This window comes from Cricetulus griseus, chromosome 7 (genome assembly GCF_003668045.3).
Source record: "Cricetulus griseus strain 17A/GY chromosome 7, alternate assembly CriGri-PICRH-1.0, whole genome shotgun sequence".
NCBI lineage: Eukaryota > Metazoa > Chordata > Mammalia > Rodentia > Cricetidae > Cricetulus > Cricetulus griseus.
This window is the reverse complement of record NC_048600.1, coordinates 47,763,406-47,778,284: the sequence shown is the minus strand read 5'-3', so window position 1 is coordinate 47,778,284 and position 14,879 is coordinate 47,763,406. Positions and strand designations below refer to the sequence as shown.

Sequence of the window (14,879 nt, the reverse complement as noted above, 5' to 3'; positions counted from 1 at the left end):
CCCGCTACCCCACCCCACAGCTTGGTTTTCCATGGTTTTGGTTACCTGCTGTCAATCTCAGTCTGGAACTATTACACGGGAAACTCTAGAAGTTAAGTAATAGGTTTTAAACAACATTCATCATGATACATTATTATAGTTCTATTTTACCACTAAATACTGTTATTAATCTCTTATGTGCCTGATTTACAAACTAAATTTCACCTCCGTGTATGGCTAGGAAAAAAATACTATGCAAAGGGTCCTGAACCCCCAGCTCTGTCAGGCACCCATTGTGGATCTTGGATTGTCTCCCCTGTGGATAAGCAAGGATACTGGATGTTCCACTTTTTTATTTTATTTTTTTTTGTGTGTATGAGTTTTTGTCTGCATGTATGTATCTGCATCCCTGCATGCCTGATGTCTCTGAAATGAGAGGAGGACCCCCTGGGACTGGAGTTACAGGTGCTTATGAGTGGCCATGTGGGTGCTAGGAACTGAACCCAGGTCCTCTGCAAGAGTACTAAGTATTCTTAACCACTGAGCCATCTCTCCTGCCCTAAATTCCTTATCAGATTTTATTATTTTTATCTTTATGTGAGGGTGTGAAGGGAAGGTAAGTGTCACAGTGTGCGTGTGGAGATCAGAGGACAAACTTTCAGGAGTCAGTTCTCTCCTTCCACCATGTAGGTCACCAGGCCAGGCAGCAGCCCTGTGCCAGCAAGCCTCCTTGGAGGCCCCACTGTATGTCTTTGGCAGCAATCCTGGTTCTGGCTACAGATGTCTACAGATTTAGAATTAAGACAGATATTTCCAGAAGCATCACTCAGAAGACTGACAAATGGAAGCACCTGAACTCACTGCCAGAGTTTGGAGGCAAGTGGTTAAGCTAAGCGGCTCCTCAGCTATGAAATAGCATGTAGCCCTAAAAAAGAGCAAGGCTGAGTGAGCCTGGATGCATCAGACCAGCAGCTTGCCTGTAACATTCTGAGACACACAGCACACACAACGTGATGCCGGCTGCATTTAAAGAACGTTTGTACACTACATGTACCAGCCTCCCCAAATTCAGCTGCACTCAAGCTCACAGTGGTCACCTCCCCGGATGTGGGGATTAGATGGGGACAGAGCACAGAGGCCCTTGATCTATTTATTCTTTTTCTTTACACAATTTAAAACATCTCTGATGGAGTGTGCTGTTTTCACGGTTCAGAAAACAGAAACACATCTAGCGATGCTATTGGGGGATTTTCTCTTATGTAAAACACAGGATGTGGTGAAGGAGGACTTTACACTCTGCTGGGGGGTGTACATGATGGGAGCAGGAGGGAAGGAGCTGAGGCACTGTAAGCTAAATGAGGCCTCACAGCCCAGCCACTCCCCACAGTAGGAGGCTCCAGGAGCCAGGAGCTGGCAAGCTCCTCCTGGAATGTCTGGCTGGCTGGAAACACAAGGTGACACATTTAATATCCAGCCCAGAGCTATCACAGGTAACCTGATTTGCATGTGTATGAAATGATGCCTGTGGTCAATACTTGAGGATATGGCGAAACAGGCAGATACTGTCTGGCTTTAAAAAGCAGGCAAGAACTTCCTGTCAGGAACATAAAGAAAAAAAGTCTTCATGGTCCCACTTATATGAGGCTCTCCCAGAAGTAGGGTGGGGTGGAGAGTCCCCAGAAGGAGAAGGGGTGAGTAGGGTGGATGGGTAGAGCTGGGAGGGAGGAGGGGTTGAGTGGCATGAGATGGGGGGGAGCTAGGAGGAAGGAGGGGGAAGGGTGGGCCTGAGGTGGATCCGCCAATGCTCTGATGCAGGGATTCAGGATGACAATAACTGACTGCCACAAAATCAGACCAATTTAAAACGTTTTTCTAAGAAACACTGAACAGCTGAGGTGATGACCATGGCAATCGCTGTCTATGTCACCCTGTACTCCACAAGTGTGTGTTTCAGCTAAAAAGAAAAATATATATTTAAAAAGACAGCCTAGGGCGAGGATACACTGAAAGTGCTTCCCTCTCTCTACCCAACATACTAAGCTCAGTACGCCCTGGGCTTGAGCTCCAGCACCATACACATAGAAAACTGAACAAAAACACACAGACATTAGTTTCTTCTGGATTCACACATGCTCATTTCTGACTTCTCACTACCAATGGGGTCATGATGAATACCTTGAGGCTCTGGAGCGCTCCCCTCTCCCTGGCTCTGCCCCTATCTCTTTCTATGAAGCCCAGGCTAGCTTCTAACACTGCCTGCCTCTACCTCCTGAGTGCTGGAATTAAAGGCAAGTTCCACTATCCCCAAACACTTGAAGTACTTTTTATACATGTATAAATATTATCTTCTCTTGAGGATAAAAACATGTTAAACACACACACACAAAACAAACAAACAAACAAACAAACAAACAAAAAACAAACACCAGCTGAAATGTTTGATGATACGTGAGAAACTCTGTTGCTTTGACCCCAGGTGACCAACACAGGCAGCACAACACAGAAACAGCTTCCCACCAGAAACCAGAAAGTATAGAGAGGATTAGGTGCCCGGTGTGGGTGGCGGTCGGAGCGGCACCAGGGCTCCCACACTGCATGGTTAAAAACTGTCCCATCCAAAACACCACATGACAGCAGCCAGGCCCCTTGTGGGGCCGACAGGAAAGCAAGCCTAGAGAAGCAAGGCTGTGACCTGCTGGACCAGGGGTGAGAAAAAGAGAGGGGAGGCTCCTGCCCTGCCCAGTGCTCCCAAAGGACACCTTCCTCTGGAGCCGGATAGGGTCACAGCAGCCAGTGGCCAGCCAGGCTGGGCTCATTAGCACCAGGTGTCTCCTAAGTACAGAATGGTTTGCTCTCCCCGAGGTGTCATGGCAGCAACAGTACCAGGCACAGAGGTGACAAGATGCCAATGTGGTCACAGTGCTTCACTCCTCTGGGCCTCAATTTCTTCATCTGTTAAACCCGGTCTTTGTTATCCAGCCACCAAACCAGAAGGACTAGTCTACTGTGACAAATTTTCTACCTTATTTTCTAAAAGTTTGGGGGCAACTACATGTAGCCTCTTAACAAAGCCTGCTTGCTGACAGGCTCCTCATTATCTTCAGCGGCCTATTGCTGCTTTCTTTGCCTCTCTCCTCCCTCCATCACCCCAAACCTCAACTGCAAACGCAGTCTTCTGAGCTCGCTTCCTGCTCGGCGCCCTCACTCCTACATGATTCGCACAGACCGAGAACAATGCTTGTTTCTCTGGCCAAATCCTCTCTCCCTCTGAAAAACCCATCTTGCCCACCATAACTCTGAAAGGAAGGACTTCCATAGTGGACCCTGACCCTTCCCTCCATGCCAGAGACTGACTAGAAGCTGAACCAATCAGAGCCCTTCACTAGTATTACTGACACTGAGACTTCCAATGGTTTCTAGTTTATCTCAAAGATGATGATGGGAAATGTGGAATGAGATCTTGTCATTATCTTCCAAGATTGGGGTTCCCTAGAAAGACAAAGGCCAGGGAAGCCTAACAGTGCTATGAGTGGCTGTAACCAACCACATCTCCTAAGGGAACTCTTTTTTCCAATCTGGTCCTTAACAGAAAAGCACTGGTTGGCTGGCTGACTTCAAACACGGGAGACGGTCATATTTACCACGTGCTCCCAAAAGAGTTTACACGAGTGGAGTGGCTTGCATGTCAGCTTTGCAGCCAGATGCTTCGATTGGAACTCTCTTGCTAGCTGTGTGACACTGGGTAAGAGAATTAAACTCTGTAGACTACAGAGAATTAAACTCTGTACCCCTCATAAATTGCAGTCAGTGGCCTTTGAGGATGAAGTTTACCAGGTCTTCAACACTGGCCCACAGTGCAGCAGCTACTGTGGCCCTTAATTGCAATTCAGCTTTTTGTAGATTCAGCTTGTTACTCATGGTCAGCCCAAAACAGTATCAACCTTGCTAAGGGGGGGAGGGACACGACCGTGGACTGGCTAGTTTTATGTCATTTTTGCACAAGCTAGAGTTACCTGAAAGGAGGGATCCTCAATTGAGAAAATACCTCCATAAGACCAGGCAGTAGGGCTGGGTGGTAATGGTACACACCTTTAATCCCAGCACTTGAAAGGCAGAGGTAGGTAGATCTCTGAGTTCAAGTCCAGCCTGGTCATATTTCCTGAATTAGTAATTGGTGGGACAGGGTCCAGCCCATTGTGGGTGGTGCCATCCCTAGGCTGGTGGTCTTAGGCTCTATAAGAAAGCAGGCTGAGCAAGCCGTGAGGAACAAGCCAGTAAGCAGCACCCCTCCATGGTCTCTCCATCAGCCCCTGCCTCCAGGTTCCTGCCCTGCTTGAGTGCCTGTCCTGACATCCTTCAATGATGAAAAGTGCTTCGGAAGTGTAAACCTTTTCCTCTCCAAGTTGCTTTCGTCATGGTGTTTCATCATCCATAGTAACCCTGACTAGGACAGACTACATTCATGTAACCTTTGTTACAATAACCCTGTGATAACCCTGCTATATCATTTCTAGTTGCTGATGTCCACTGTTTGGTGCTATCTGGGGCTTTGGGCATCCCCTTACCAACTTGGGTGTTTTTTTGTTTTTTTGAGAAAGGGTTTCTCTGTGTAGCTTTGTAGACCAGGCTGGTCTCGAACTCGAACCTGCCTCTGCCTCCCAAATGCTGGGATTAAAGATATGTGCCACCACCACCCGGGTTTTGGGTGTATTCTCATAGAAAAGTGGGGAGGGATACTAGACAGTAAAGACCTAGGACCCCAATCTGCTGGAGCAGGAGTCAGGGGTGCTGGTTGAGGTAAAGGATTGGGTGAGAGGCAGGTAGGTGACTGGCTCCCGGCTGGGCTATTAGGTAGGCCTCCAGCACAGCAGGGGGCCTTTCTGGGCCAGGACCCTCTGTAACCAGACTAAAGGAGCAATGGCAAAGATGGACACCACTGTTACCAACTTCCAATTCCTCTAGTCTCAGGCTGGGCATCTGCACTGTTGGACAGTCAGCACTTCTGCCTGGCACTTGAAAGACCTTGGAAGCTGAAGGACTCGCCTCATCTTCCCCAAGGAGCACCTGGGTGAGGCATGCAGGGGCTTGGAGAGTGGAGACCCTCATCTCATAGCAGTTAGCAGGACAGAGGTCACATGTTTGCTGGTCCTCTCAGCTGTGTAGGGCTGACAGGGTGGAATGCTGCATTAAGTCACCCCCATTCCACTGGCAGCACTCTGAGTGTGGAAAACCAGGCTCAAAAGTAGGTGATCTGTGTCTTTGGGGACAATGCAGATCCTTTAGTTACAGAGGCCATACCCTGCCAATATCCCAATGTCCTAAGGCTGCAGATTTTCTCTCTACACAAACAGAATCTGTCAGTCCAGAATGGGGCAGCTGGAGCCATGCCGGACTTGACAACAGAGAGAGCTTCAGAAGACGGAAACCCGAGACAGCCGCAAATACTCGTCACAAGGCAGGAGCAGGTGCCCAGCACCTGCCCAGTATGACAGCACTGTCACTTTACCCTTACTGTCACCATAACCCTCCAAGGAGGATCCACTGTTATACCCACACTGCTAATAAAAGCTGGGCTCTTAATGGTTGATAATCATCTTCGGACCACACAACAGAAGTGGCGGAGCCAGGATTTGAACCAGGCCCATCGGAGTCTGGCTCCCCCATCTCAAAGGTGATGATGGGAAATGTGGAATGAGATCTTGTCATTATCTTCCAAGATTGGGGTTCCCTAGAAAGACAAAGGCCAGGGAAGCCACTAGGGTACATGCACAAGGGCTGACGGACACCTTGGACCAGTGGTGGACATGACCAGATAAAGAAGCTGGAGGCACTTCCGGGCTCTCTCACCTGACCCTCCTGTGCTTGGGGACTGTGTGATAAGCATGTGCTTGCCGTCCATCAAACGGCAGACTCACAAGCAGGCACAGTACTTAATGATGCTGAAGGACGCATGAGTGGCACTCAGAGCCACACCTCTGGCGAATGGCAACAGGAAACAGCGGGAGCACATGTGCTGTCTGGCTAAAAACTCACAAAGAAGCTGGACATGCACACCTTTAGTCCCAGTACCCAGGAGGCAGAGGCAGGCAAACTTCTGAGTTCAAGGCCAGCCTAGTCTACATAGAGAAACCCTGCCTGGAAAAGTCAAAACCAAACCAAACAAAACAAACTTATGAAGAATACAAAGAAAGAAGAGACCCCCCCCAAAAAAAATCAATTTTGATACTTGGTTTATATTCCATCATCACACTCAAGGGTGTATTTGTGGATTCAGCCAATAGTGTATTGAAAATATTTGGGGGGGGGAACAGCAAGATGGTTCAGTGGGTAAAAGTGCCTAGATAAAGGATCTTTCCCATTTGAGTTTGTTAAACTGGAAGCTAGGGCCAGGCTCTGGCATCCTGGCTAGTGTATATACCACAGTGCGGCCAGCATCCCCAGCTTTGGCTCTCAAGGTTCAAGCAACACCTTCAGGCCCAGTTGTCTCCATGTTGCCAAATGTTCCCTGACCCTGGTTGAAAAGCGCTAGACTAGCCTCTGGTCCAAGAACGAGGAGAACTGTTGGGGCCTTGAAAGCTGTAGGGCTGGCTGTGGGAGTGAGGACCCCATACTCATCATCAGGCCTAGGCCCTCGCCTGCTGCAAAGGCCAGGTGGCACCACCAGCCAGGACACCTGCAGTTAGACACCTCTTGCCCCTCAGGCCCTCACCCAGAAGCCCTTCTTACCCAGCCTGATGTCACCCTCAAGGGTCATAAGCACATTGCCAGCTTTCAGGTCACGGTGGATGATCCTCTTGCCATGCAGGAAGTTGAGCGCCTCCAGCATCTGGCGGCATACGACCTGAATCTGGGGCTCGGTGAGGCCTCGGTCTAGCTCTGGAAAAGAGGAATACTTGTCACTGAGTGGCACGCGCCAGGCCAGCACCAGGCCCTTCCTAGCTTGCCACAGGCCAACAGTGGGGAGCATCACCAGGGGTCTGTTGCATATAGACCAATCCTGTCACGACATGTGCATGGGGCCAACACCACTATTCTCCCTAGTGCACAGAAGTGGCCACCAAGGATCAGAGGGGCTACTTGCTGAAGGTCACTTTAGAGACCCAAGGCTTCAGAATTCAGGTTTACGAACAGCACACTGAGTTTCAGGGCATGTATGGTAGGACTCAGGTGCCTTGGTTCATTTTGCTGTGGTGACTGGTACAGAAAGGGCTCATGGTTTTGTAGGTTAGAAGTCCCAATAGCATGACATCACCTATAAAGTCCTCATACTGTGCAACATGGCAAGGTAGCAAGTGTGCCAGCATGCCCCTCATGCCACCATAACCCTAACTCCCTCCCAGAGGCCCACCTCTAAACTCCATTTGTGGGTGAATCTGAGGGTTGAGTTTGCAGCAAATGGGCTTTGGGGGACATGCTCAAGCCCACGCATAGAGTGGGTGCTTCTCAGGGACAGGGCTTCATGAGGATGCAAAATGATCCTTAGGACAGGGTGGGGATGGGCACAGACAGGTCAGGATATGCAGCAATCCCATCTGAACAAAAGGGAGGCCCAGAGGCAGGAGTATTTGATGTGGAATGCAGGCAGCCCAGGTCAAGGAGCCAGAAGGTACAAAGGCTTGGAGGCTGCTACAGCTGGTAGGAGTGTCAGGAAGTGTAGGAGGGGCCAGAGCCAGCAGGTCAGTCCTTCTGCAGGCTGGCTGGGGACTTTTCCCACCATACAGTGTTTGAAGACAGAGCCCTCCTCTGAGGTTCAAGGATTAAAAGACCTGAGCAGGTGGTGAGCAGAAAGAACATTCTAGAAAAGGGAATGGCTGTGCTGAAGACACAGTATGGTATGACTACTGAATCAGGCTATATGTCAGGGAAGGTGGCAGAGCCTGGAGAACAGCAGGGTCCTACAGAATAGGACTGTGTGTCCTTTCTGTGGCAGCTGCATGCAACTGGGAATTCAACATGAAATCCACAGGTGGGTCTGGGTAGCCAGGCATGCAATTGGGTTTGCACTTAAAATATTCCTCTAGTGGCTGGAGAGATGACACACAAATGTAATTCCAGCTTGGGAGGCAGAAGCAGGAACATCAGAATTAGTTAAGAGGCCAGCACACACCACACACACAATCCACATACATGTGCAAGTACACACACACATGCACACAAACATAAACAGAGGTACTATTTCCAGATTTATAAACAAAGATCAATGAGATACATCTTGGGTGTGCAAAGTACTCTGGTTTGGGATAAGGCTTGATGCTGTCCCCAAAAGGCTCATGTGCTGGTCTCTGGTGTAGGGTGTGCAGGTGGTAGAGCCTTTAACAGGTGGGGCCTAAGTCAAGGTAATTAGGCCATGGGAGCCCTGATATCAGAAGGAATAAGCCTGGTCTTAAATAGAACTTGCAGGAGCCAGATGTTATAAAAAGAGCAAGGGGCTGGCCATGCTGGCACACACTTTAATCCCAGCACTCCCAAGGCAGAGGCAGGAGGATCTCTGTGAGTTCAAAGCCAACCTGGTCCATATAGTGAGTTCCAGGACAACCAGGGCTACATAGCCGAGACCCTGTCTCAATAAACAAAGACAGACAGACAGAAAAAACAAGCAAGGCCTCCCCCCTTAAGCTCTCTGACTCTCTGTCTTACCATATTCTCTTGCAACTCTCCCCATTGTGACTCCAGCCATCATAAGGCTTTTAGAACCCACCCCCTCCCCACCCCCCGTGGTTAACTTTCATCTTCCAAAACAGAGCCCCACAAACCTCTCTTCTTTACAGAACCCAGCCTCAGGTGTTTTGTTGGAGCAGTAGGAAAAAAAAAAAAAAACTAAGATACAATATTTTACTAGCATTGATATCAGCCAGCCTTGCCAAGGACATCGAGACATGGTAACCCTCCTCCTGAGCACTTTCAAATAGGTGGGTGCTGTAATGAATGTGTCCCTGAAAGCCCGAGCATAGGGCTGCTGGGAGATCACTGTCTCTCCCCTAACAAATGGGCTAATGCTGTTGTGGGGTCAGCTTGTTCTCACAGAAGTAGGTTCCTGACGATGCCCTTTTCTGTTTTTCTCACTCACACTCTTCCTTCTGACTTCAACCTAGGATGTTTGCCAAGTATCAGGGCCTTGCTTTTGGACTTCCCAGCCTCAAAAGGCCAAATCAGTATCTTTTCCTCTTTGTTTTTTGAGACAGTTTCTCTGTGTAGCCATGGCTGTCCTAGAGCTCTGTAGACCAGACTGGTCTCGAACTCACAGTGATCCACTTGCCTCTGCGTCCCGAGAGCTGGGATTAAACGTGTGCCACCAGCACCTGGCTCAATATCTGTTCTTTATAACTCATCCAGCTGCAGGTGCTCTGTGATAGCAGTAGTAACAGATTAAGACATTTGGGTGTCCCACTCAGTGCCATGTGGAAGACCGTCACAAAGGCTCAAAGGAGTAAGCAGCTATGAAGACACACAGAATCTTGAACAGGAAGTGCTAATCTCCCAGTGAAAGGCCAGCATTCTCTCCATACCCCCAAAAGGGACAGGGAGCTAGAGGGGAGAGAGAGATTAGTCAAAGCTGGCCAGGAGTACATACAGGGCTTAGGGCAAGACCTGCATTCCTAGGGGCTAAAGAATGACTTACCCAGCATGATGGCATCCACAGCTCCCCCAGGGCAGAACTCAATCATGATCTGTAGGAAACACAAAGCAGAGCAATGAGCAGGGGCCCTGCCTCAGTGCCTGCTCCACCCACCCCCTACCATTCCCACCCTCACAGGAGCCTCTGATACCCAGTGAGGAGCCACGGCACTTTATCTTTCCAAAAAGGAAAAACTAAGTTACCACAAAACCCAAAGCTTCAGCAACAGCTTCAGCAGCCAGGCTTAATGTCCCCCATGTCCCTCCAGCCCTCCCAGAGTCAACGCTGCTTCCTACACCATCCCCCTTCCTATGCTCACACTATCCACTTCCTATGCTCACACTATCCCCCTTCCTATGCTCACACCATCCCCCTTCCTATGCTCACACCATCCCCCTTCCTATGCTCACACCATCCCCCTTCCTATGCTCACACCATCCCCCTTCCTATGCTCACACCATCCCCCTTCCTATGCTCACACCATCCCCCTTCCTATGCTCACACCATCCCCCTTCCTATGCTCACACCATCCCCCTTCCTATGCTCACACCATCCCCCTTCCTATGCTCACACCATCCCCCTTCCTATGCTCACACCATCCCCCTTCCTATGCTCACACCATCCCCCTTCCTATGCTCACACCATCCCCCTTCCTATGCTCACACCATCCCCCTTCCTATGCTCACACCATCCCCCTTCCTATGCTCACACCATCCCCCTTCCTATGCTCACACCATCCCCCTTCCTATGCTCACACCATCCCCCTTCCTATGCTCACACCATCCCCCTTCCTATGCTCACACCATCCCCCTTCCTATGCTCACACCATCCCCCTTCCTATGCTCACACCATCCCCCTTCCTATGCTCACACCATCCCCCTTCCTATGCTCACACCATCCCCCTTCCTATGCTCACACCATCCCCCTTCCTATGCTCACACCATCCCCCTTCCTATGCTCACACCATCCCCCTTCCTATGGTCACACCATCCCCCTTCCTATGCTCACACCATCCCCCTTCCTATGGTCACACCATCCCCCTTCCTATGCTCACACCATCCCCCTTCCTATGCTCACACCATCCCCCTTCCTATGCTCACACCATCCCCCTTCCTATGCTCACACCATCCCCCTTCCTATGCTCACACCATCCCCCTTCCTATGCTCACACCATCCCCCTTCCTATGCTCACACCATCCCCCTTCCTATGCTCACACCATCCCCCTTCCTATGCTCACACCATCCCCCTTCCTATGCTCACACCATCCCCCTTCCTATGGTCACACCATCCCCCTTCCTATGCTCACACCATCCCCCTTCCTATGCTCACACCATCCCCCTTCCTATGCTCTGAGGCCAAGAGCCTCAGAGAACCTCCTCACCAAATCCAGGGTAGCCACAGCCTCACAGAACCCTAAGCCTGCCAGAGCCCTGCCCTAGCCAACTCAGGCCATCAGAATATCATGGCTTTTGGGGGAACAGGAGTGGGGGTCAGCTCAGATGTACACCCAGAGGCCAAGAAAGAAGTGTGTCCCACCAAGGCCATAAAGACTGGTGGCAGATCTTAGACAGGAAAACAGGTTTTCTAACTCCCAGGACATTTATCCCTCCATCCATCCATCCATCCATCCATCCATCCATCCATCCATCCATCCAGCCAGCACACAGACCTAACTGCACACCTAACAGGTGGCAGCCCAGAGGAAAACCAGCAGCAGCTAGTGCACGGGACTGAAGGACAGTGCGCAGGTGATCTCTCCCTGGCTCACCCACATTCTTGCTCTTCCTGAAGCACTCTAAACATGCCTTTGTCATCTTCTTTGAGTGGTGACACCACAATTATGGATACTTTCTAGCTTCCAACTCCAGTTCCTGTGACGTGACTCAGCAGGAGCAGAGCCAGGACCATGGGGGGACAAGAAAGCTGGGTGTCCTAAACAGGAGAGCTACATTCCACCACGAGCCAGGCGGCCCCCACCAGCTCACCAACACAGAGGGAGAAGGCACCACAGGACTATGATAGGTCCTAGTCTGACCTTCCAGAGCAGTGGTTCTCAACCGTCCTAATGCTGTTATGTGACCCTTTAACACAGTTCCTCATGTTGTAGTGACCCCCAACCATAAAATTATTTTCATTGCTATTTCATAACTGTAATTTTGCTACTGTTATGATTAGTAAATATCTGTGTTTTCCCATGACCTTAGGTGACCCCTGTGAAAGGGTCATTTGACTCCCAAAGGGTTGCAACCCACAGGTTGAGAATCACTGTTTTAGAGGCTTCTGAGTGATATAAAGATGAGGATGGAATAAGAAAGGGCTTTGGAGACAGTCACAGCAGGGCCCATGTCCCCAAGCTCCCCGACCCCAGTCTCCTTAGGGTGCCTTCAACTATCTGGATTTAACTTAGCTCTAAAAGGGTTCTTCCCCCAACGGTGGCCAACCACTGGGTTGTACTGTAGGATGAGCCAGGATGAGATGCAGGAACCCACAGAAGGTCAAATAGGGCCGGATTGCATTGAAGGGTGAGCAGCCCTGAAAAGTCAAGTGTGGCTGTGAGCTAGCCAGCAACATGAGAGGTACAAGGTTTTAGGAGCAGCAGACAGTCCTGACCCTGCCAGCCCCACCACACACCATAGAGAAAGGGCGCTTGTCTGCTTGCACACTACTGCCCACAGGAAGGGAAGATGTGGCTCTGAGACAGCTAGGTCACTCTGCTTGTCCATCAACAGCAGTGACCTCAGCTTCCCCAAGACTTCTCTCTAATCTGACAACAATTCCTCAAGGAAGTGTTCATCTACAGAGCTGATATATCAGGGAAGGAAAACCACCACCACTCACCCATTCACTCACTCATCCACCCAGTCAGCCAGTCAGTCACCCACCCACCCACACACCCACACACCCACACACCCAGTCACTCACCTACCCGCCCACCTGCTCGCTCACTCTCAGCCTAGGCATCAGAAAATTGCAGGTGGACTTCTCAGCATTGCATAGCACTCTGCTTGTAATCCTTCCCAGCTCCACACAAGACCCTTATCAACCACGCTTATCAACCACTGGGAAAATCAACCATGCGCAGTGGTGGGAAAGACTCAAATCACCATGCAGGGACAGTAGGTGAGCTGGTCAGGTGGCTGGCACACCCTGCCTTCTCAGGAACACCAAATTGATGTCCCTGGTTGCAGCTCAATCAATATAAGCTGCTACCATGTCTCCTCTATGGAGCTTGAGGTTTGTTTTATTCTATTTGTGTTCTGACATGGTCTCACTATGTACCTCTGGCTGACCTGGAACTCACTCTGTAGATGAGGCTAGCTTTGAACTCATCTGCCTCTGCCTCCCAAGTGTTGAAATTAAAGGCCCAGCTGTGTTTGTTTTTGAGACTCCATGAACTTGACACAATGACACTGGAAATCTCATGGGAAGAGTCTCAGTGAGGGAATTCTGGATCAGGAGGCCTGTGGACATGTCTGTGGAGGGTTGTCTTGATTGTGTTAACTACTGTGGGCAGCACCATCCCTGGGTTTGGTCCCTGCAGTGTAGAGGAGTGGCGAAAGCAAGCTGAACACAAGTGTGCATGTGCTCATTTTCTCTCTGTGTCTGTGACCAGCTGCTTCAAGTTCCTGCTACTTTAACTTCCCCACAACGACGAAGAGTAACCTTGAATCATGAGCTGGAATAAACCCTTTCTCCTCTAAGTTACTTTCGTCAGGGTGTTTTCACAGAAGCAACAGGAAACAAAACCAGGACACCATCCTCTTCTTACCCAGAAAAATGCAAAACAGGGCAATGTCTGCCAGCAACCAGGATGACTCCCCAAGTCCCCAGAAGCTTCTGCAGAGCTTCCTCACTACTCAAGCCACTTGTGGAACAGCCTCAAGCCACATGCCATTCTGTCTGTAACACGGGTGGCTATTGGCTTCTAGATCTATTGCAAGAATTGAAGGGGTGCCGCCTGGAAACTAACAGGCCCAGCTCTGCCATGCTGTGCACAGTACCAGAGCCAGACACCCCACTCCTCTGTCAGCTATCATCAAAAAGGAAAAGGTAACAGTTCCTTCTGGTATTCCACAAAGGGACTGTGATATTGGGAACCTCCCCAAGTCTCCGTGTCCTCATCTGTCACACGGCACTGAGCTCTGCCTCCAACATCACCTGGAACACTAAGCAATCCCTCACTGGAAGGTCCAGCAGGAACACCACACTGCTGTTGGCACCTTGAGCAAATGCAATCAGCAAGTGCCCTTTGGGGACCACAGCTGCCCATAAACCAGAACCACAAGCTATTGGCACACCCTCGGGGTTATCACAAGCCACTATGAGAAGTGGCCAGGCCTAGGCAGACCCTGTGCCTTCTACTTCAACATCCCTTGCACAACACTCCTACACATGGTCCCCCACACACTTGGCCTTCTAAGGCCATCCCTGGGAAAGCTGTGCACTCTGAGAGTCTGGCTTTCTTCCTCTTCTGTATGTAGTTCAAGAGTTCAAGACTCCTATGCTTCCCTTTTATCTGTATTTGGCCTTGGCTGCTGGAAAGCTGAGTCTTGGTTAGCCTCCTTAGCTTAGTAAGGCTTGAGTTTCACACCTTGTTTTTTTAGCCTTTAGGAATTCAGGGGCTGCCCTTGGGTTTTTCAATAGCACAGGGCTGGAGGGGGCTTGGATTATCAATTCCTGGGGCTTTCACACAGCTACATGGGGTTTAACTAGGAAAAACAAAAACAAAAACCAACAAAATTTGTTCTCTAATCTACTGGCTAGCATTCATGGAATCGACCAATCTTTGGGTTGAAAATGTGACCAAACACACCTGTAATGGTCATTTTTCTTATCATGGTTCCCTAAACAAGAGAGTGCAACAACTATTTACCCAGTATTGGGGTTTATGAGCTATCTAGAGACTAGGTTATACACAAATACACTACTACAGAACAAAGTCTTTGGTGACTATTGATGCAAAACACTCAAGATTGAGCAAATCATCAATTACAAGTGGGATTAAACCTCAGCCAAGCAGGATTGACTCTATGAATGCAAGGATGGTTTACCAAACAATAATCTATTAAAGTACTATATCATATTAACAGAATGCAGGGTTGATTCAATGATGCATCAAAAGCTCTGGTCAGACCAGACATCTCTGTGAGAGACACTCAAAATGCATGGTGCAGAACATGGCTTCCTCACAGATTTAACCCAGAGTAACCCTGCGCCTCAGATGGCCCTGTGCTGGAGGACCTCAGATGACCCTAGCTGTAAGGTGGAAACATAGCGTCAGGG

The 14,879-nt window shown here is 49.7% G+C and overlaps 1 protein-coding gene across 1 annotated transcript in view; it reads right to left on the bottom strand.

Annotated features, from left to right (window-relative positions):
- Stk10 (serine/threonine kinase 10) overlaps positions 1-14,879 on the bottom strand; it is an 89,735-nt gene that overhangs the window by 35,868 nt on the left and 38,988 nt on the right. Inside the window, exons 3-4 of the mRNA XM_027425195.2 lie at positions 9,599-9,647; positions 6,706-6,855 (exon numbers count right to left, since the gene is read on the bottom strand). Coding sequence (XP_027280996.1) covers positions 6,706-6,855; positions 9,599-9,647 — 199 coding nt within the window. The remainder of the gene's footprint in view (positions 1-6,705; positions 6,856-9,598; positions 9,648-14,879) is intronic.